This window comes from Tupaia chinensis, unplaced genomic scaffold (genome assembly GCF_000334495.1).
Source record: "Tupaia chinensis unplaced genomic scaffold, TupChi_1.0 Scaffold000256_1, whole genome shotgun sequence".
Classification (NCBI taxonomy): Eukaryota; Metazoa; Chordata; class Mammalia; order Scandentia; family Tupaiidae; genus Tupaia; species Tupaia belangeri.
Window position 1 is genome coordinate 4,006,436 of NW_006159736.1, and position 21,142 is coordinate 4,027,577.

The following is a 21,142-nucleotide window of genomic DNA, read 5'->3' on the forward strand; positions in this document are numbered from 1 at the left end:
GTATATATATATAGATATATTTTTTGACAAGATCTCATTATGTTGAAATTCTTTTGCCAACTTAGCACTATGACACATGCTTTTATTTATTTATGTTTTCTAAGATTTTTGCTGTGGGGAACATGTGGTTCCAGAGAGAAGAGAGACAAAGAGAGAGAAAGCAAGAAACCACTCTCAAAGGGGAGTGGCCATACTGCAATCCCTTCTCCTCAGTTCTCTTGAGACTTCGAGTATGCACACATTTTTATATCCCTGGTGTGATTTTCGAGCTACCAGGTCAGACACCTGAACTGAGGTTAGCCATGTGGGAATCCAGCTGCTTTTAACCACCATGGCACCTGCTGGCCCCCAGACATGTGCTTTTAAGGTGAGTCAGAAATTGAACCAGGCCTCCTGTATTGACCTGTCAGTGTCTTTCAGACTGTGCTACTGTGGATGAATCGACTTCTTTTTTTATACTTTTTAAAAACTATTTTGTGGCCAGAACACAATCTCTTCTCCATTCTCCTCCTAGGATCTTGAGCACACATGCACATATATTCAGTGTGATTTTCAAGCTACTGGGTCCAGGACTCGAACCATGGTTGTCAAAGTAGGAGTCCAGCAATGTAGCCACTACACAATCTGCTGACCTGAGGCACCATTTTTTAAAAAGCTGATTTATTTATTTTCTTAAGGGGCCCAGAGAGAGAGAAGCATACTGTGCAGGGTCTTCATTATGTGGTCTTTCCCACTACTCTACAGTGAGCCAAGGTCATGGACACACACATGGGCATTCCCAGCATGTGCAGGTAGACCCTGGACATGAACCTGAAGCTTTCCCACTTGGTCTGTGGCATCATGCAGCTAACCCTTGTTATCTGTGCCACTATAGCTGGGCTGCCACCATTTTTTTTTTCTGACTTCAAGTATTATGTATGTGATGTAACATATATCACATTGTACAGATTATATGTGGCAATTTTCATTTAAGTTAAGAATTAGGATTATACAAAATATGTTCTCTGATGATATTGGAATGAAACTAGAAATCAGTAATGAAGATTTCTGCAAAATCTCAGATAACTTGAGAAGTAAACTACAGTCTTCATCAGTCATGATGCAAAGAGGAAATCACAAGAAAAAGGAGAAAATATATTGAATGAGTAAAAATTGAAACACAACAAATCAGCATTGGTATGTATGTCTGGAACCATTCTTGGAAAAAAGTTAATGGTTTTAAATGTTTATATGAAGAAAGAAGAAAATCTAAATTTCAAGTCAGTACTCTAAACTTTTATCTTAAGAAAACTAGAAAATAAAGAGCAAAAAAATAAGGTAAAATAGACACATACTAAAACATACACGAAGAGCAAACTCAAGACAGAGACAGAGGGGACACAAATTACCAGTATCTAAATGAAAGAGAGTACATCACTACAATGTCTATTTTTGTGCCAATACCATGCTGTTTTAAGTATCAGAGCTTTGTAATATATTTTGGATTCAGGAAGTGAGATGCCACTTACTCCAATCTTCTTGCACAGGATGGCTTTAGCAAAATTGGGTCTTTTATGGTTCCAGACAAATTCTATGATTGCCTTTTCTAGATCTGTGAATAATGTCTCTTGTTTTTTATTTTATTAGCAAATGTAATAATGGCTTTTTTTTTTTATTTTATTATATTTTATTTTATTTTATTTTATTTTATTTTATCAGATTGCATTAAACATCTAGATTAATTTGGGCAGGATTGCATTTTTATTATATTGATTCTGCCAATCCAGGAACCTGGGATGTCCTTCCACTTTTTAGTGTCCTTTTCGATTTCCTTTTTTAAGGTTTTCATAGTTTTCCTTGTAGAGGTCTTTGACTTCCTTGGTTCTTTTCCCAAAATATATAATCTCAGTAATTCTTATACTAAGATACTCTAGAGTTATTGAAGGGTGGCCATATAAGTGACTTTTTAAGTAAAGCATTATGTTTACTGTTTTTTGTTTGTTTGTTTGTTTTTTCAATTCTGGAAACAGATTTCAACTTTCTGCATTTTGGGGCCACCAGTTGGTGTGGTGGTTATGGTGCTGGACTCCCACGTGACTAACTGTGATTTGAATTCTGGATCTAGTGGCTTGCTTTCTCACTTTTCCTCTTTATTTGTGTCTCTGGACAAATTAAAGAGTAATAATAATAAATAAAATAATTCAAAAAAAATTTCTTGCTAAAAAATTCTGCATTTTAAAATCTGCCAGTTGTCATTCTTCACTAGTGACCAGTGCTTTCTTTATGAGATAACCAGATTGCTCTCTAATCTTACCTATTTTTGTCTGCTCAGCTATTTTATTAGCGATTTTATCTTAACCTACTATTATATTTTGTATATCATTCTGAGATTAAATAAGAGACATACATTTCCTTCTAGATTTACCATAAAAAATGAATTAGTACTAGCACTTACAAATCACTTAATGCATATTTTTAAATAAATGAATGAGACTTTCATAAATATCAATATTTCATATTGTAGTTTAACTTAAAAAACCCTATTTCTCTAGCTGACAATTTTCCTTTATTGATTATGCTGGAAAAAAAAAACTACTTGAGTTCATTTCATTTTTACACTTGAGAATATTTCTATTTCAGCCTTGTGCATGGAACAGTTATGTAAATATTATTGCAGTTTATTGCAGATGACTTGCTATTTGCATACTGAACTATATAAAGAAGTGATCATTCAAAACACACTAAATATGATATTTTAACACATTTTAAATGCCTTACAAAATATAGCAAGGAATTTTATCATCTGAGCAAATATTAAATTTTCTTCTGGTGATCCTGTTCTCATTTTAAAAGTACTGTTACTTTGAGCAAATTGTGCCTTTTATTGTGTTTTAGTAGAATAATAATAATTATTATTATTTACACATTCAAATGCTATACATCATTCAGATTATAAAGACACTTTACCCAGCACAATATACACCTCACTCCAGCCCAGTTGAGAATACTATACATATCCTCATCAACAGATAATAAACTATATCTGTGTCCCACAAATGTCTTATTTCTCTATTTTTTCCCCAAATTTCCTTTCCTATGCTCTTCCCCTCCAATTCTCCTTTCACTTTGTCTTTAGTGTCCATAACAATTTTTAGTGTTTTTATTTCCTCTAGTCCTTCAGTCTCTACCATAGAGTGTGGACAATCAGTATATATTAAGTGGTGACATACAGTGTCTCTCTTTAGCCTGACTTGCCTCACTCAGCGACAAATCTTCCATATTCATGCACTTTCTATCAAATTTCAGGGTCTTGTTGTTTTCTTATGTCTGAATAGTATGTGTGCCACAATTTTTCAATCCATTCATCTGTTTGTGGACATTTGGGTTGGTTCCAAGTCTTAGCAATCATGAATAAGACTGCAATGAAAATAGTTGTGCAAGCACTTTTCCAACTGAGTGCTCTCCTGTCCTTTGGGTAGGTACCCAGGAGTGGATTGCTGGATCATATGATCATTCTATTTGAAGTTTTTTGAGGAAACTCCATATTGTTCTCCACAGTGGCTGGACCAATTTAAATTCCCACCAACATTGTAGGAGTGTTCCCTTTTCACCACATCCTTTCCAGCACTTACCATTATTTGTTTTTTTTATAGTCTTCGCCATTCTGACGGGTTAGGTGGTATCTCATTGTGGTTTTGATCTGCCTCTCCTTTATGATGAGGGATATTGAGCACTTTTTCATATGTTTTTTGGCTGTTTATATGTTTTCCTTAAAGAGTTGTTTATTAAGTTCATTTTCCCATCTTTTAATTTGGCTAATCATTTTCTTCCAGGTAAGCTGTTTGAGTTCCCTATGTATTCTGGTTATCAGTCCCTTATCTGAGACACAGTTCAAAAAAGGCTCTACCATTCTGAGGGTTGACGATTCACACTAATTACAGTGTCCTTTGCTGTGCAGAGACTCCTTAATCTGATGTAATCCCACCTGTCTATTTTGAGGATTATTGCCTGTGCTTTGGGGGGTCTTGCTTAAGAAGTCTTTGCCTACCCCAATATCTCCCAGAGTTTCCCCAGTGCTTTCCACCAGTAGTTTTATAGTTTGTGGTCTTAGGTTTAGATCTTTGATTCACATTGAGTTGATTTTTGTTAACGATGACAGATAGGTGTTCAGATCCATCTTTCTGTGTGTGGATACCCAATTTTTCAGGCACCATATGTTAAAGAGGTTTTTCTTTTCCCACTGGTTTGACTTGTACCCTTTGTCAGATCAGTTGGCTGTGTGTTTTGGGTTTATTTTTGGGGTCTCTACTCTGCTTTATTGGTTTTCATGTCTGTTTTTGTGCCAATACCATGCTGTTTTGATTATCACAGCTTTGTATTTTGGGGTCAGGATGTGAGATGCCATCCACTCCACTCTTCTTGCGCAGGATGGCTTTGGCAATACGGGGTCTTTTATGATTCAGACAAATCCTATGATTGTCTTTTCTAGATCTGTGAAGAATGTCTCTTGTAATTTTACAGGTATTGCAATTAATATGTGGATTATTGTGGGCAGGATTGCCATTTTTATTATATTAATTCTGCCAGTCCAGTAACATGGGATGTCCTTCCACTTTTTTGTTTTCTTTTCTATTTCCTTTTTAAGATTTTTATTATAGAGGTCTCTGACTTTATTAGTTAGTTTTATCCCTAGATATCATACTTCTGTGGCTATGGTAAATGAGATTACTTTCTTCAGTTCTGTCTCTGTTGCTTGCTGTTTGTATATAGAAATTCTATAGAACTTTTAAAGTAAATTTTGTATCCTGTCGCTTTACTGTATGTATTTATTATTTCAAGAATCTTTTGTGGGTACTGCTGGGTCTTCTATGTATATAATCATGTCATCTGCATACACAGATAATTTCTGAACTTCTTTCTCTATTGCAATACCTTTTTAAAAATTGTGCTTTTCAGTTTTTTTTCCTGAACAGTAATAGGAATGTTGGATTAGATAGCTATAACTTTCCTTGGAGTATGGATATTACAGATCCTTCCTTGATGGCAGAGAGAGTTCTGCCCTCTTTCTTCCTTGTGATCAGCAGGTCATATTGCTAGAAGGAGCTCTGCTGGTGGAGAGTGTGCACACTGGCATGATTATAATACAGATTGCTGCCTCTTAACCCTGCACGTTCCACCTTACATCTTGGGGGAGGCATAGGAATCACATGGAGACAGGCAAGAATGATGAGTGGTTCAGAATTTACCATTTAGGAAAAGGATGGAGACACAGTGAGTCATGGAAGAATATATTTTTATTTTCCCTTTTGGATTTCTCTTACTGAATGTCGTAGAATGTTTATTAGACTTTTAGAGTATTATAATATTTATAATACAAGATAAAAAAAAACTATTATTTTGTTAGAATATAAAACTCATAGCTGTACAAATAAATACCAACTGTTATCACAAATGTCTTGTTTATCATATTATATTGACATATTAACATATAAGCAACATAACATTTATTTAAGATACTACTGCTGTGGTCTTAAAGGTGTGCATATAATTGTGGCATTATACATGGTGAGACAAGTAAAAAAATAATATAAAATTTTTTGTAAAGTTGCCTTCAGTGTCACTACTTTAGAGACAATGTCCTTTTATAACTAAAATCATTAATAAGTGATTCAAGATGAATCAACTGGCTATTGATAGAGTAAGATATTTAGAGAAAAGCTAACTTGGTACAGTGAAAAAATATATAAAAATCCATTTTTTTTTTTAGTGAAAAAAATTTGAATATATTTTTTTCTAATCATCTTGTACCTGAAACACTACAAGCATCTTCCATTGGCCTCCATGCATGTTTATATCCACTGCATCAGATAGGCAGTCCTCTCTTGAATATAGACTATTTTTAGTTTGAAAAGTGGGAACATTTTTCAAGCTTGGACCCATAACTTGAATAACAACAAGTTTGCAATAATGGGTTTGGCAGCCATTTTTCTCTAATCATTGTTATTAATAATAAAGGTCAAAACTGCAGAAAATAAAACATGGTAAAATTATTATAAGGCTAGAACAAACCTTAACCTCCCCTCTAGCTATAGATCTGTATTTCTACTACACAAGATTCATAAACGAATAGCCTAGATCTGCTCTCTGTGCTTCCTCATTGCCTATTCATTCCTCAATTTATAATTTATTTTTATGGCAATCGTTTTACTGGAACTGCTTTTAAAAACGTCTGTAATTGTTACCAGACTCAAATGGCCTGCCTCTCACAGGCACAAACTAATGATGCCACCAAGACCATTCATCCATCTGGTTAAGCAGGGTTTATTTCTTGCATAAGAAAGGAGAGCAAGGGGGATCATTCCCAAAATGGCGTGTCTTTCTGAGGGATCAGGAATCAGGACTTTCATCAAGGAAAAGTGGGCAGGGCAAGGATGTCAGAGCATATAAACACAGGCTATTGTAGTCATAAGTGTAATAGCTCGTTATGCTTCTTCATACTTTAGATGTTATGTAAATGAAGCTGTAGCTCCTCCTAGGGCAGAGGTTTTAGTATTGCAATGACCAAAATTCAATTAAGTTCAGTGACTCCAGTTTAGCAATCAGTGTCATCTACTTTCAACTGGTTGTTATCATAGACCACTTCTGAAAAGCAATTCTGACTTATTTTAAGTTTTAGAAAAACACCCCTAGTTCTTATGATAACATAATCATCTCTTTCGTGTAAAAGTTAATTATCTTATGCCTTTATCTTACTTGCTTTTACCATTGGGCATTTTGTTGACATTTTTGTTCTCGAAACTGTCTTTTCCTTCGGCAACCTTCTTGATTTTTTGATGTTTACCTACTTGATATTTTCTGGCCAGATTTAGAATTCTTCCCAGGATCTTTGCTTCTGTTAAAATGTATTTTTAACTTAGGTTCCGCACAGAGACCTTTCTCGGTCTCATTTTTTACATTCTTTGTGGACAGTTCCTTTCACTGTCATGGTATGAACTATAATCTCTAAACTAGTAATTCTCAAATGGACATTTCAATCCCAATATTTTCCATTACTTGAAACATAGGTAGATAACAGATCTGAAAGTTCCATACACACTTCCAGGTTATCATATATTTTAATATTGTCCTCCTCCTCATCATTCCCCGGTGGACCACTGCTTCATCAGCAATGCCATCATTAACATAAGTACGCAAACTAGACACCTTGGACTCAGGATAGATTCCTTTTCCTTTCACAACTTCACTCTCCCATGTCCACTCTTGCTTAGCTTCTTAACTCACACTTCGAACATCTCATTAACTCATTAATTGGTCAGTTTGCCTCTACTGTAATCTTAGTCATATCAGTTCTACTTAATCTACCTAATGCACCATTCTGTTTCTATCCTCTGTATGGTTCCTCATAACGTGGTCTATGTATTTCTCACCACGTGTAAACTGGAAGTCCTCAAGCATTTTCTAGGTTCCCAAAGACTCCATGCTGTCTTTTACCTCTGAGCATTTACCATCTTACCTAGAAAGCTCATCCTGTCTTGTTTTTAAATTGCTTTTTTTTTCTAGAATTACTCCTTTTATCCTTGAAAACTGAATTCTATAGCCTCATTTTTTCCACAAACAAATTGAATTTGACATCTTTCATCTGTTTCTTTAGAACTTTGGGGATTCCCAAACTATAGAATTTACTGCTCTTTAGGGTGCATGTTTGTGTGCTTGTCTACACCACTGGGTTTTAAGGCTTTCCTAAGCAGGTCTTAGGGGTAATTTATAATTATATTCTTATCACTGAACACAGAGGTAGATTGTAGATATTAACTAAATCATTTATTTATTTAAAAAGTAAAATGAATATTTATTTTCATTTATACTAAATTTAGTTATTCATAGATGAGTTATATATAAATCACTGATAGTATTTAATCAAAAAATACCTTCCAGATATGTACAAGTTAGTTTTAGTGGAAGAGAAAAGATTCTAGCAAGTTTCTAGAAAATATTTTTTTAAAAAAGAATTAGAAAAATAACAATGCTAATTTAGCATATTATGTATGTTAGTCAGATTGATTCTGCAAGGATACACATTGATATTTGATTCATCAAAAAACCAAAAAATGGATATCATAATTGAGTTTTTTTTTTAATTAAAGAGATTTTTGCCTTAGGGCACATGCACTTGCCAGAGCGAGACAGACAGATACAGTAAAAGGGAAAGTGAAAAATCACCTGATATGGGGATAGCCGTACCACAATCCTGTCTCCTCCATACTCCTCCAGGACCTTGGGTATGCATACACACACTAGGCCCAGGACTCGAACTGTTGTAGGCTATCTGGGAGTCCAGTGATATAACTGCTACTCCAGCTGCTGGTCCCCATAACTGAGTTTTTTTTGTTTTGTTTTGTTTTGTTTTTTTTTGGAGAGGTTTTTGCTATAGGGCATGTGCACTCGCCAGACAGATAGAGAGAGACAGAGAAAGCAAGAAATCACCCCCCAGGGGGGATGGCCACGCTGCAATCCCTTCTCCTCCATTCTCCTCTCGGGATCTTATGCACGTACGCACACGCGCCTGGCGTGAGTTTAAGCCACTGGGTCCGAGACGTGAACCGCGGTTGGCTACGTGGGAGACCAGTGACATAGCCATTACGCTAACTGCTGGTCCCTCCATAATTGAGTTTTAAAGATGGTTATATTAACTATAATCAAGAGCCCTCAAACCACATATTAATCAAAGTCAAGTTATTTGAATTTTCAAAAAGATAATGTTAATTACAAACCATCTGTGACAGTGTAGAGCTATAGGCTTCAAGTAAAGCCTTGAAATATTTTCCATTATCTTACCTCTTTCTAAACCTTGTTTCCTAAGGAGAATCCAAGAAACCTATTGGGCCATGTGTATTACTTGCTAGGTCACTATATCTGAAGATCAGATCCACCAGTGTAGTTCAGTCACATTTTCCTCATTGAGGACTAGTGTGTAGCTTAACTTACCAGCCTTCTGTATTCTCACGTGTTCTTAAGCAATCTCATCTATCCAAGTTGGCTAGCTCAGAAAAAGAGAAAACAAGTGCTTTTAATCATGTACAAGGTTCCAAAGACCCTGAAATGGGGATATTATGTCAGAAACTCAACTTATAAAAAAATTGGCATTTTATTTGCCATTGGTCATTATAACTTGTGACTCGCTCCCTCAGGAATGTTGAAGCCAGCAGTGTGGTGTGGTGGTTAAGGTGCTGGACTCCCACATGGCTGACTGAAGTTTGAGTCCCTGGTGTTTGCTTTCTCGCTTTCCTTTTCCCTCTCTCTCTCTCTCTCTGTTTCTCTTTGGTCATATTAAAAATAATAATCATATTCACAAATGGAAATAAATATTTTTAAAAAAGAATCATATAGGTGACGGTCTCCTCTACATGTCTTCCAAAACTCACTGGTTTCTCTGTGTAGTGTTAATTTACGTTATTTTTTCTAAATGTTTCACTTTCTTTTACCTTTTCAATTTTTGGTTCAACAATTCACTTATTTTACATGATTTCCGTAACTTCCAATTAAATAAAATATTGAATTGACTAAGAAAACCATATCAATGATTTGGCTCACAAGAACCAAAAGTACAACTTTATCTTTCCAAAATGCAATCTTATTTTTTCTTTACTATAATTTGTGGTTCTATATTTAACCCAGAATTTTTCAAAGGTTTGCCTGAACTGATCAATGAAAAAAGAGTCTATTAAAAAATGAATAAGATAGAAAATGCTGTGCAGTATTTCATCCTCTTAAAGATGTATAAGTCACTAGCATATTTGCCACTTTTCTTTGACCACACAAATTTCCCTCATTACTTGATCTATTTAGATAATGTTGAAAAAGTATTCTGATGAATACAGTATGGGAAATGTTGGTACAACCAATCAAATGATGCAACTTTGGTCCCAGCAAAGTGGTAAATTATTTACCTTCTTCATGCAAACTTATTACATGTCAAGGTTAACTTATTGGGTTGTCAGAAAAGTCATGATGCATTTTTGCACAGAAAAACATAGAAAATATACATCATGAATATTCTGACAACCCAACAAAAATAAAAGACAAATATAAGAGGCCATTGCCTTTACTACCGAGGCCATAATGAAGCTGTAAAGTATTTTGTATGTTCTTCTATATTGTTGCCTGATCTAAAAAATTTAAGTCTTCTAGATTTTTCTTAATAAAAAAAGAAATAAGGAAATATTAGAAATCAATTCAAGAAATGAGGAAATATTTTATAACTAAATACAAGAAGCAAAATTTTAAAACTCAGAACTATTAAAGAAAAGCTGAGAATATATAAAGAATTCCTTTCCTTCTTTACTTCACTTTCTTTTATTTGATTTGTTTTAACTCTCCTTGTATATTCAACATAACTCAAAATAAGCTTTTTTTGTTTGTTTTCTTTCCCACAACTATGCACTTATTTTATAACATTATATTAGCTACTAGGTAAACAGAAAACATCCTGGTTGTGTTCATTAATATCCAGTTACAGGGTCAGCCAGTGGCATGAAGGTTAAGGTGCTGCACTCCCACATGACTGACTACAGTTTGAGTCCTGGATCTGGTGGCCTGAAACTTTATGCTGAGTACATGTACATATGTGCCCAAATTTCTGAAAGGAGAATGAAGGAGAAGGGATTGCAGCATTGCCATCTCTGCTGGAAGTTGATTTCTCACTTTCCCTCTCTCTCTGTCTGTCTCTGTTAAGTACATGAACCCTATGGCAAAACCTAAATAAATAAAAAGAATACAGGCAAAATTGCAATTATCCTTTATCTTAATTCAACTTATAGTTCTACCAAATGCTGAAGTAGATATTAAAACTTTACCGATTACATATCTAGCAAGTAGATTTTTATGGCTTCTACATTAAATGCAAATGAATGATTTTTCACCAACATCTTTGTTAATAGGATTTAATACAAAAGGGCTAAGTCTACACTTTATCTCTAGGTCATAGAAATTGATCAATTGAAGTGTTGATGTGTTATTTTATATTACTAAATGACTCCTAGCTAGTAAATATTAACACTTTAAAATTAGGGAAATTGAATGGTTTGAATTAATTTCATTTTGTGCAATATTCGAAAATTTGAAGCAAAATAGATCATTTAAATTTGTCTTATTTTAGTGTAAACATAGATACTGGAATTTTTCCTTTCTACAAGTTTCTAGCATGTATATAAATTCCATAAATCTTAATAAATAGCCCAAAGTCATTGGATTACTCTCTACGATAAAATAGAAGTGGGGCTAGATGGTAGTGCAGTAGGAAAATGCCACACTCTGTGAGGCTGCCCCGTATAGGGACATTCCCAGTTCACATTTGGAGACCTCTTTGAGTGTCTGGAGCATGTACATGCCCATGATCTAGAGCTGGCTGAGACTAGGAGTGTATGACTTGTGGCATCAACACCATCAAGGGTGTTATTTTGGTATATATATATAGGTTTATTTTTTGGCCCCTCTCTCTCTCTCTCCCTCATGGAAGAATAAAATAAATAAGCTTTAAAAATAAAAAAAAAGCAGGGACCAATAGTTGGCATAATGGTTATGTCCCTGGACTCTCATGTAGTCAAACATGGTTCAAGTCCCGGCCCCAGCAGCTTGAAGCTCACACCAAGTATAAAACCTGAGAGAAGAATGCAGGACAAGGGACTGCGGTATGGCCATCCCCACAGTCTCTCTGTCTTCCTCTGTTTCTCTGGTGAGTGCATGTGCCCTATAGCAAAAATCTCTCAATAAATAAATAAATAAATAAGAAAACAGCAACCTGAGTGATTAATGCAATTCTTGCATTGTGCATTTTCTATAGAGTTAGAAATAAGTGAGCAAGAGTAATAAACCAAGTATTAATTTGTAATGTAATTGGTGCATCATATTATAAGCCTCTAGTAACTTCATCAAAGTAAGTTAGATAGGACAGCATTCAGTTTACAAAGAAGGGAATTTAGATCAGCAAGAAACACCATTCTCTTGCTTGGGGAAATAGGCACTATCAGGCTGGATGACTGAGGCTGTATGCTTGGATAACAGGGATATGGATATATACCAGCTGTTCTTAGCTAAAACTATTCATAATAAGACTTGCACTTCTGGGTCAACAGGTGCAGTAATGGTTAAAGCGCTGGACTCCCACATGGCTGAGCGCCACTTGAGTCCTAGACTTGGAGGCTTAAAAATCATACCAGACACATGTGTGTGCCTGTCCCAAATCCTGAGAGATTGGAGACAAAGGGATTGTGGCATGACCATCCCTCCTGGTGGTTAACTTCTCACTTTTCTGCTCACTCTGTCTCTCTGCTTTTTCTGGGAGCATGCACCCTATGGAAAAACATTAAATATATATATATATATATGTGTGTGTGTGTGTGTGTGTGTGCGTGCGTGTGTGTCTATAAATTAAAAAGTGTAGAGCTTCTGTCTTCTTTCCTAAATGCATTACCAATTCTATTCAGCCTTGCACATCACCATTTTCTCACCAGTCTTTCCTGAGCTGCACACTTACACTGTGTTACAATTCAGTTATTTTTCCTGAGTGTGCTGATCTCTAAATACTATGCTTATAAGAAAGCCCAGAAGCCAAATCACAAGAGAAATTGTACATATGCTGCACATTCATGAAAAAGCCTTTTTTTCCCCCCAATGGAAATACTAAAGTGTGTGAAAGTCTCCCAAATGCAACCCAAGAATTTCCAAGACACCTGGGCATGCTCAGTTTCCACTTCATTCATTAGCATCATTAATGGTGTTTGATGTAATTAGAGGCTACAGAAAAGAAGAAAAGGCCTACACAGCAGAGGAAATTATATGGCAAATCCAAGTTCCACTAGAATTAGATTAGTATGCCACATCTTCCCAAAGGAATATTCTATTACCTATATCACACTTCCACTAGGCTTGGAAATTGTGTCCCTTCAACTATAGTTTCTCACACCCTCCCATTGCAGCTACAGTGTGAAAAATGACTCCTTACAGGGCTGCAGAAATTCTCCATTTCACTGAAAAGGTAATCATTCATTTCTGTGTTCATCACTTGACCGTTTTTCTCCAAGCATCAAGGAGAAGCATTATTTATCTCACGTTTTATTCTGACTCTGCTCTTTCTCACGTAACTCTCCTTTGGGAGTTATGAGGCTTCCGTGTTTAAATCACATCTGAGCCCTTTCTGTAACAGATGCTTGGGAAATAAAAAATGCTGCTTTGGCAAGAATTCATAGATAGGGATATGAGAGAGGAGCGTTTGTGTCTGCACAGGTACACAAGTAAGAGTGTCTGATCGCATATTCATGTTTATTTTATACTAATACAAAATTATAGTTTGCCTTCAGAGTACGTAAGGAAAAAGCATGGACTGTGGAGTCCAACAAATCAGAACTGTAACACTGTTTTTTCTATCGGTCCAGATAAATGACTTAACATTGGAAGTTACTCACTCGTTCGTAAAAGGCATTGATAGAATCTGTTCTGTCAGGTAGCAGCTAGACATGAGCAGGATGACACAGGCCTGCCCACCTCAGACAGAAAAGTTCCTCCTGGATCAGTCTCACCTGAGTTCCATAATTACTAGTAGAAAGGGCATCACCTCCCCACACCCCACCCCTCATCCCCGCCCACAACTCTGGCAAAGTCCTTATCAGTCTGTCTCAAGGCCAAATTCCTCCCTGCCTTGCCTCAAGGTGGAACATGCTGCTGGGCCTGCAGCAAGCCCCAACACTACCAAGGCTCACTTACCTGGTATCAGCATTGTGGTTTTGATCCCTTCTCACTGTCCCTGATGCCCCATGGACTTTCATGATGCCTTCTGGGAAAAATGCGTGTACAGAAGCCTCTAAGTTTGTAGTCCCTAGCTGTCAATCAAAGATGACTCCTTGATTGATGGGGCCACTCAGGGAGGGTCCAGGAGAGGTAATCAACATAAAAGATGCCCAACCAGATGACCCTGGGTCTGGCTAGCCTGACTTGAACTAGCCCACTCTCCCTTCCTGAGGGTATATTTCGCTTTGCTTAGCTAAATAAGTTTTCTGGGGACCAACAGTTAGCGTAATGGCTATGTCACTGGACTCCCACATAGTCGACCGCGGTTCCAGTCCTGGACCCCGTGGCTTAAACTCACGCTGGACATGTGTGCGTGTGTGCCCAAGATCCCAAGAGGAGAACAGAGGAGAAGGGATTGCGGCATGGCTAGCCCCCCTGGGGGGGGATTTCTCGCTTTCTGTCTCTCTGTCTCTCTCTGTCTGTCTGGCGAGCGCACACGCCCTATAGCAAAAACTTCTCCAAAAAAAAAAAAAAAATGTTTTCTGTACTGTTGATATCTACTTATCTGCTGGTGTATCTCCAATTCTTGGTCAGCAGATGCCAAAAACCAAGGACCAAAATCACCCCATAAGGTAGCCATGGTTGCTAAAATATTAAGTATGTAATAGGAATTTATATAACAGAGATCTACAAATGGCAACTTTATTGCATGTCTAGACTTAATTATTTTTAACAAAAGAATGATAATATAAAATTAATTATTTCTTTTAAAGGCTTTGAGTCAGTACACTTATATAAGTTTTGCCAATGTAACAGTTCAGTTTGCTATAAGCCAACTTAGAATGGCTTAAGATAAAGACAGAGTTGGTAGCCCCCATATTGAAGAGTAGAATAAATTTCAGGTTTTAACACTGCTCTGTACCCACTATCTTGGCAGGCCCAGATCACAGACCCACTAGTACAGGCCCAGCGTGCTCAGGGAGGCAGGAGGAGTGAAACCAGTACTTTTCCCATGTGGATCCAATTGTACTACTTGTGCCATGGCCTCAGGTATGTCTTAAATTGTGTCTTTGGGGTGAGTTGTTTTTATTTTCTCTCCTGTCTCTTAGCTGCATTCTTCTGCATCATTTCTGTTCTCAGTTTCTTTCCTCTTGATGGAAAGATGGCTGCCCTAGGCACACAACCTTCTCTCTTAGAAACCCGAGGAGGAAGTAAGACTGTAAGATTCCAGAATTGGGCCTGCTCTGTGGTATAGTGCAAGTGGTAAAGCATTGCTAAAGGGAAATTGGGTCCCAGATACTGACCAGACTTTGAATATCCAACCTGGCTGGCCTGAAACATGCTAGGTACATGAGCACCCGAGATCTTACGGACTGGAGGACTGGAGGAAGTCAACTGTGGCATGACCAGACCCAGTGGAAGGTGCACTACTTCTCTTTCTCTCATGTGCATGCTCATCAGAAATAAAGGGGAAAAAATTAAATCTAGAATTAAGTCCCATCCATTGTAGATGTGTCAAGTGTCCATCAATCTTACCAAGGGACACTGACCCCATGTCCAGCATCACGGATGTAAGTTGTAGATGGAGCTGGCTCCATTCAAAGCACAGAAACTGATGGAGGGAATGGTGCATGTCTCCAAGGAAAATCATAGTATTAACAAAAACAGGTGAAGTAATCCTGGGCAGGTAAAAATAGTATGCCTGGTAAAATGTCAACATACTGAATTTAAGTAGGGCAGCCACAAGAAATATAAACTGATAAAGAAAAAAAGGAAATAATACAACTTCCTGTTCCTAGTACAGTTGTGGCTTTCTCAAATGTCGTAATACACAGAACCTGAATGTAAGACATGGGTGAATAGCACTAGTCTTTGCCAAACAAGTACAACTGCTGAAGGCTATAGTTTACGGGTACAGAAAGCACATGCTGTCATAGCTCTGCTTATCCTATACACAGTAATTATCAGCTGTGTTACTATCTAAAGCCTGTTTATCGTGCCATCAGTATCTTTCTCTACAGACTACTCAAAATATTTTTAAAAGCATAAACTGTATTACAAGATTACAAAGAAAATTAATCATATTGAAATATAGTTATCAAAATATTTAAACAAATTTGTTTTAAAGTAACATATATGCATATTAATATATATATAGAAAATATATAGAAATCTAAGTGTCTCTAATAATACTGTAATTTCAATGTAGTGAAAGTCATAGATCCTTTTGTGAGAGATAGCTCCCATGAATGCAATGCCATGTAAAAATATTGGTAATTTCCATTGGTGTCCCGTCCCTGTTCGGGCACCAGGTGGCCCGACCCGGGGGGGACAGCCGAACAGGTTTCCTGAGTGAAGGAGTGAGAGCCAGGACAAGCGGAGTAGTGTTACAACACAGAGACGACAGTGTCGTCCATTTATTGTGGGCAGCACGGTACAGCACGGGGATGACGCAGTGTCACAGCTCTTAAGGGTCGCGTCATCTACTGTGAGCAGCACAGAGACGAAGCAGTAGTGTCAGCTCTTCAGGATCTTCAGTCGCCGTCTTCCTGGTCGTCGTCGTCTTCCTGGTCGTCGTCGTCTTCCTGGTCGTTGTCGTCCTGGTCGTCTGTGTCGTCCTGGTCGTCTGTGTCGTCCTGGTCGTTGTCTTCCTGGTCGTCTGTGTTGTCTTCCTGGTCGTCTGTGTCGTCCTGGTCATTGTCTTCCTGGTCGTCTGTGTGGTCTGGCTACTGTGGGCCAGGCATCTTGGTTATATACACTCTGGTGGGTTGTAAACGGTGGGCCCTGATTGGTTGTATACGGTGGGCCCTGATTGGTTGTAAACAGTGGGTTATGATTGGTTGCTTTTGGACCAATCATGAGGTGCTGGATATGCAAATTTGAGGGATTCTAGTGGCCAATCAGAGCAAAGTTTCGAAGGTCAGGTTTTTTTTTGAAGGGAACCAATCATGGCAATTGTTTGCTCTCTGAGAAACCTCGGCAGACTCGCCGGTGCGCAGCCTCCCACACATTGGTGACAAAGATAACATAGGAAGTACTGAATTTCAGTAAGTTTAGTAAAAATGGAATAAAAATTTGCCACTAATAAACCCGGATTTAATGTCAATGAAAACAGTATATTCTCAATTGTTTATTCAATAGAAAACAACTGTTGAAGAAGAATATTTTAGAGGTAAGACAGAATGATAAAATCATCTCCAGTCCTGCACAATCTTCTTCTTTCATTCCTCTCCTGGTTTTACTTCCTTGCTGCCAGGGCAGACTGTTTGGTTAGGAACTTCACTCTCTGTGGTGCCCTTCAGTGCTTTCTCCTTGTAGTCCTTAAATATCCTGAATTATCAGCCCCTGAGTTTAGTTATATCTGCTTCTGTACTACTGATTTATGTTATAGAAAATTCCATGGCCAAGGTGGTTGGTTTTGTGATTATTATTTATATCCTCAACCAGGGTCTTTGACACAGACCAACAGTACTTTCTCAACTAGTTAGAAATATTTCCCATTTTCCAAGATGCAGACATTGGAACTTTCCTAAAAATCTACCATTTTGCAACTCTTTCCTACTGGTAGAAAATTTGGCCTGTTGCTAACAGAAATTTATCTTATTTTCTGACTTAATTCTCTCAATATTTAATTTCTAAAATCTAATTTTCAGTTCATTTATTTTCAACATTAAAAAAATAATAAGAACACAGCACTACATTTTTTTTTCCTTTTTTATAGGTATAGATGTCTTCCATTCATTGCTTTTAAAGTCTGTTCCTTTTATTTTTAAAAAATAAGAACACAGCACTACATTTTTTTTCCTTTTTTATAGGTATAGATGTCTTCCATTCATTGCTTTTAAAGTCTGTTCCTTTTATTTTTAAAATTTATATCAGGCAAGTTTTGATTTCTAAAGTATTATTTGAAAGCATGTATTTTAACTTTTTTGTCTAATATTTATTTATACTAACATTATTTATACTATACGTGAACATTTTTTTCTAAATGTTTTATATAGAGCAAGACATTTAATTCTCTAAAGAACCCTATGATGTAGAAACTATTACTATCTTAATATGACTGGTGGTTAAAGCAAGGAAGGGAGAAGGTTAGTAACTTCCTATTGGGTTGTGGAAAAAGTCATAACATATTTTTGCATTAAAAAATATGTCATCTGGGGCTGGCAGGAGGTGTGGTGGTTGAGGGCACAGGACACCCACATGGCTGACCGTGTTTCAAGTCCTGGACCTGGCAGTTTGCTTTCTCATTTTCCTTCTCTTGCTCTCTCTTGTTCTGTCCCTCTCTGGTCAAATTAAAAATAAGTAAATAAACAAATAAAGTTAAATAGAATATAATTCTTTAAAAAATATATGTCATGACTTTTCTGATAACTCAATAATATCACAAAATTAGGCTAACTATAGAGTTTATGTTCACAACTACTGTCTAATACTGCTTCTTTTTATGTCTAATGCTATTAAATAACTAGTAAATTGTCTTATAATATCTTCACTTTCTTGGCTTCATTAAAGTTTAATGGTTGGCTGAATAAAATGTTTTTTCTAAATATTACAAGATAATTTATGTTTTTATTGTTTTTATTGTACACAGTGTAGTGATGTATAGATATGAAAATAAATAGATACATATCTTATGAGGTTGTTTTTTCCACTGAAGGATGGGTTGAACAGAGATACAGGGAGTTAGAGAAAGATGTGAGGTGCTGATGTCATGTTGTTTCTTGGCTCAGTTTAGGGAGAGCTCATGGAGCTCTTAGTAAGCTCACAAAACCCATAGCAGTTTTTGCAAGTGCTTCCTGTCTTTTAGAGCTTGTGACTCACATGGAGAATGTTCACAGAGTGCTTCCTCCTTCTAGGAGCTCATAACATGTGGAGCTGCACCAAGCCAAGCCAAAGCCATTAGGGCTCACCAGTCTGAACCGAAGAGGAGCAGCAGAGCAGGGCTAGCTAGCTGGGCAGGGCGCACAAGTGCTTCCTCCTAAAGGGGCTGCAGACAGTAGTGGTTTATTGGCAAAACCAGACTGTCACACACGCACATGTGCTTTATATTCAATGATGTAAAACAGAAACATCGTAATTACATAACAAGCACACCTGGCAGTTTGCTTTCTCATTTTCCTTCTCTTGCTCTCTCTTGTTCTGTCCCTCTCTGGTCAAATTAAAAATAAGTAAATAAACAAATAAAGTTAAATAGAATATAATTCTTTAAAAAATATATGTCATGACTTTTCTGATAACTCAATAATATCACAAAATTAGGCTAACTATAGAGTTTATGTTCACAACTACTGTCTAATACTGCTTCTTTTTATGTCTAATGCTATTAAATAACTAGTAAATTGTCTTATAATATCTTCACTTTCTTGGCTTCATTAAAGTTTAATGGTTGGCTGAATAAAATGTTTTTTCTAAATATTACAAGATAATTTATGTTTTTATTGTTTTTATTGTACACAGTGTAGTGATGTATAGATATGAAAATAAATAGATACATATCTTATGAGGTTGTTTTTTCCACTGAAGGATGGGTTGAACAGAGATACAGGGAGTTAGAGAAAGATGTGAGGTGCTGATGTCATGTTGTTTCTTGGCTCAGTTTAGGGAGAGCTCATGGAGCTCTTAGTAAGCTCACAAAACCCATAGCAGTTTTTGCAAGTGCTTCCTGTCTTTTAGAGCTTGTGACTCACATGGAGAATGTTCACAGAGTGCTTCCTCCTTCTAGGAGCTCATAACATGTGGAGCTGCACCAAGCCAAGCCAAAGCCATTAGGGCTCACCAGTCTGAACCGAAGAGGAGCAGCAGAGCAGGGCTAGCTAGCTGGGCAGGGCGCACAAGTGCTTCCTCCTAAAGGGGCTGCAGACAGTAGTGGTTTATTGGCAAAACCAGACTGTCACACACGCACATGTGCTTTATATTCAATGATGTAAAACAGAAACATCGTAATTACATAACAAGCACATTACAACTAATAGCATAAGTTGTTTACCCTATGGCTATCAATCATGATAAGATAGCTGAGGAAATCAGACGAAACCATTCTGACTCCATTTACAATACAATATAATACACATATATTCTTATTTTTGTTTGATTTATTACATGCCATGATGAATATATTAAAGTAGTCTGATAATGCTTTATTTTATCCAGTTCTTTCATTTTTATACTGTCTGTATTGTTACTATAATCTTGTTTATAAAAGTTTGTGACTATGGATTGCACATTTATCCTTATGTAATTTACCTCTTTGTCGTGTTTTCACCTTAAATTTTATTATTTCTAATAATAGTAATTATAATACTTGGGACCAGCAGTTAGCATAATGGCTATGTCTCTGGACTCCCACGTAGTCGACCGTGGTTCGCATCCCAGATCCGGTGGCTTAAACTCATGCCAGGTGTGTGTGCGTGCGTGCCCAAGATCCCGAGAGGAGAATGGAGGAGAAAGGATTGCGCGTGGCCGTCCCCCCTGGGGGGTGATTTCTTGCTTTCTGTCTCTCTGTCTCTCTCTGTCTGTCTGGCAAGCACATGCACTCTATAGCAAAAACTTCTCCAAAAAAAAAAATGTAATTATAATATTTTACTTCATGTTTGTACTTGCCTGGAATAGCTTTACTCAATATAATTTTCATTTTCCTTATCACTTTAAATATACCTCTGATAAATAATATATGACTGAAATTTAGTTTAATAGGATGATTCAATACACTCATTTTATGTAATAAAATATATTGCTTTTATGCTTTCTATGTCATTTTATGATTTTCTTCTTTCTTTTAACACCCATCATGCCATGAGTTCATAGGGAATAGGTTCCCAGTAGCTCAGGCTCCTTTCCATTGGTTCTCATGAAGTGTGCTTCTCTGGGTGGCGCTTTAGTTGAATCCAGGTACCTTTCTCTTTGGCTTCTTTCTTTTTCTGGTCATTTTCCTTCACATGTTTTAGGAAGCTATCTCTGCTGTTAGAATGCTTAATATGCTCAATATACACATTAATTCTCTTGGCAAGATCCTTGCCCTTAACTTGTTTGTTTACAACAATGCCAACAGCATGCTTGTAACATTGCAGACCCTTCCAGTTTTGCCATGGTTACATTTGTGGGGCATTCCTTTTTGAACAGTACCCATTCCCTTGATAACTGAAATATAACCTTTCTTGTAGATTTGCACATATGTTGCCAAAGTAACCACTCCATGTTTTCAAAAAGGCCTAGAGAACATATATTGGGGACCTCTCCTCGTTCCCTTTGTATTCGTCATTTTGGTTAATTACTGGAAGATGGGGGTTCGGGCCAAAAGGACCTTTCTTTATTTTAATTGCCAGAGGACAAATGTGTTTTCAGAGTAAGAGAAAGGGAGAGAGAAAAAGTGCTCCTAATG

The 21,142-nt window shown here is 36.9% G+C and overlaps 1 protein-coding gene across 1 annotated transcript in view; it reads right to left on the reverse strand.

Moving 5' to 3' along the window:
- Positions 1–15,394, reverse strand: part of GFRAL (GDNF family receptor alpha like) — a 31,281-nt gene extending 15,887 nt beyond the window's left edge. The window contains 1 exon segment of the mRNA XM_027772130.1: positions 15,298–15,394. Coding sequence (XP_027627931.1) covers positions 15,298–15,394 — 97 coding nt within the window.
- Between the last annotated feature and the right edge of the window lie 5,748 nt (positions 15,395–21,142).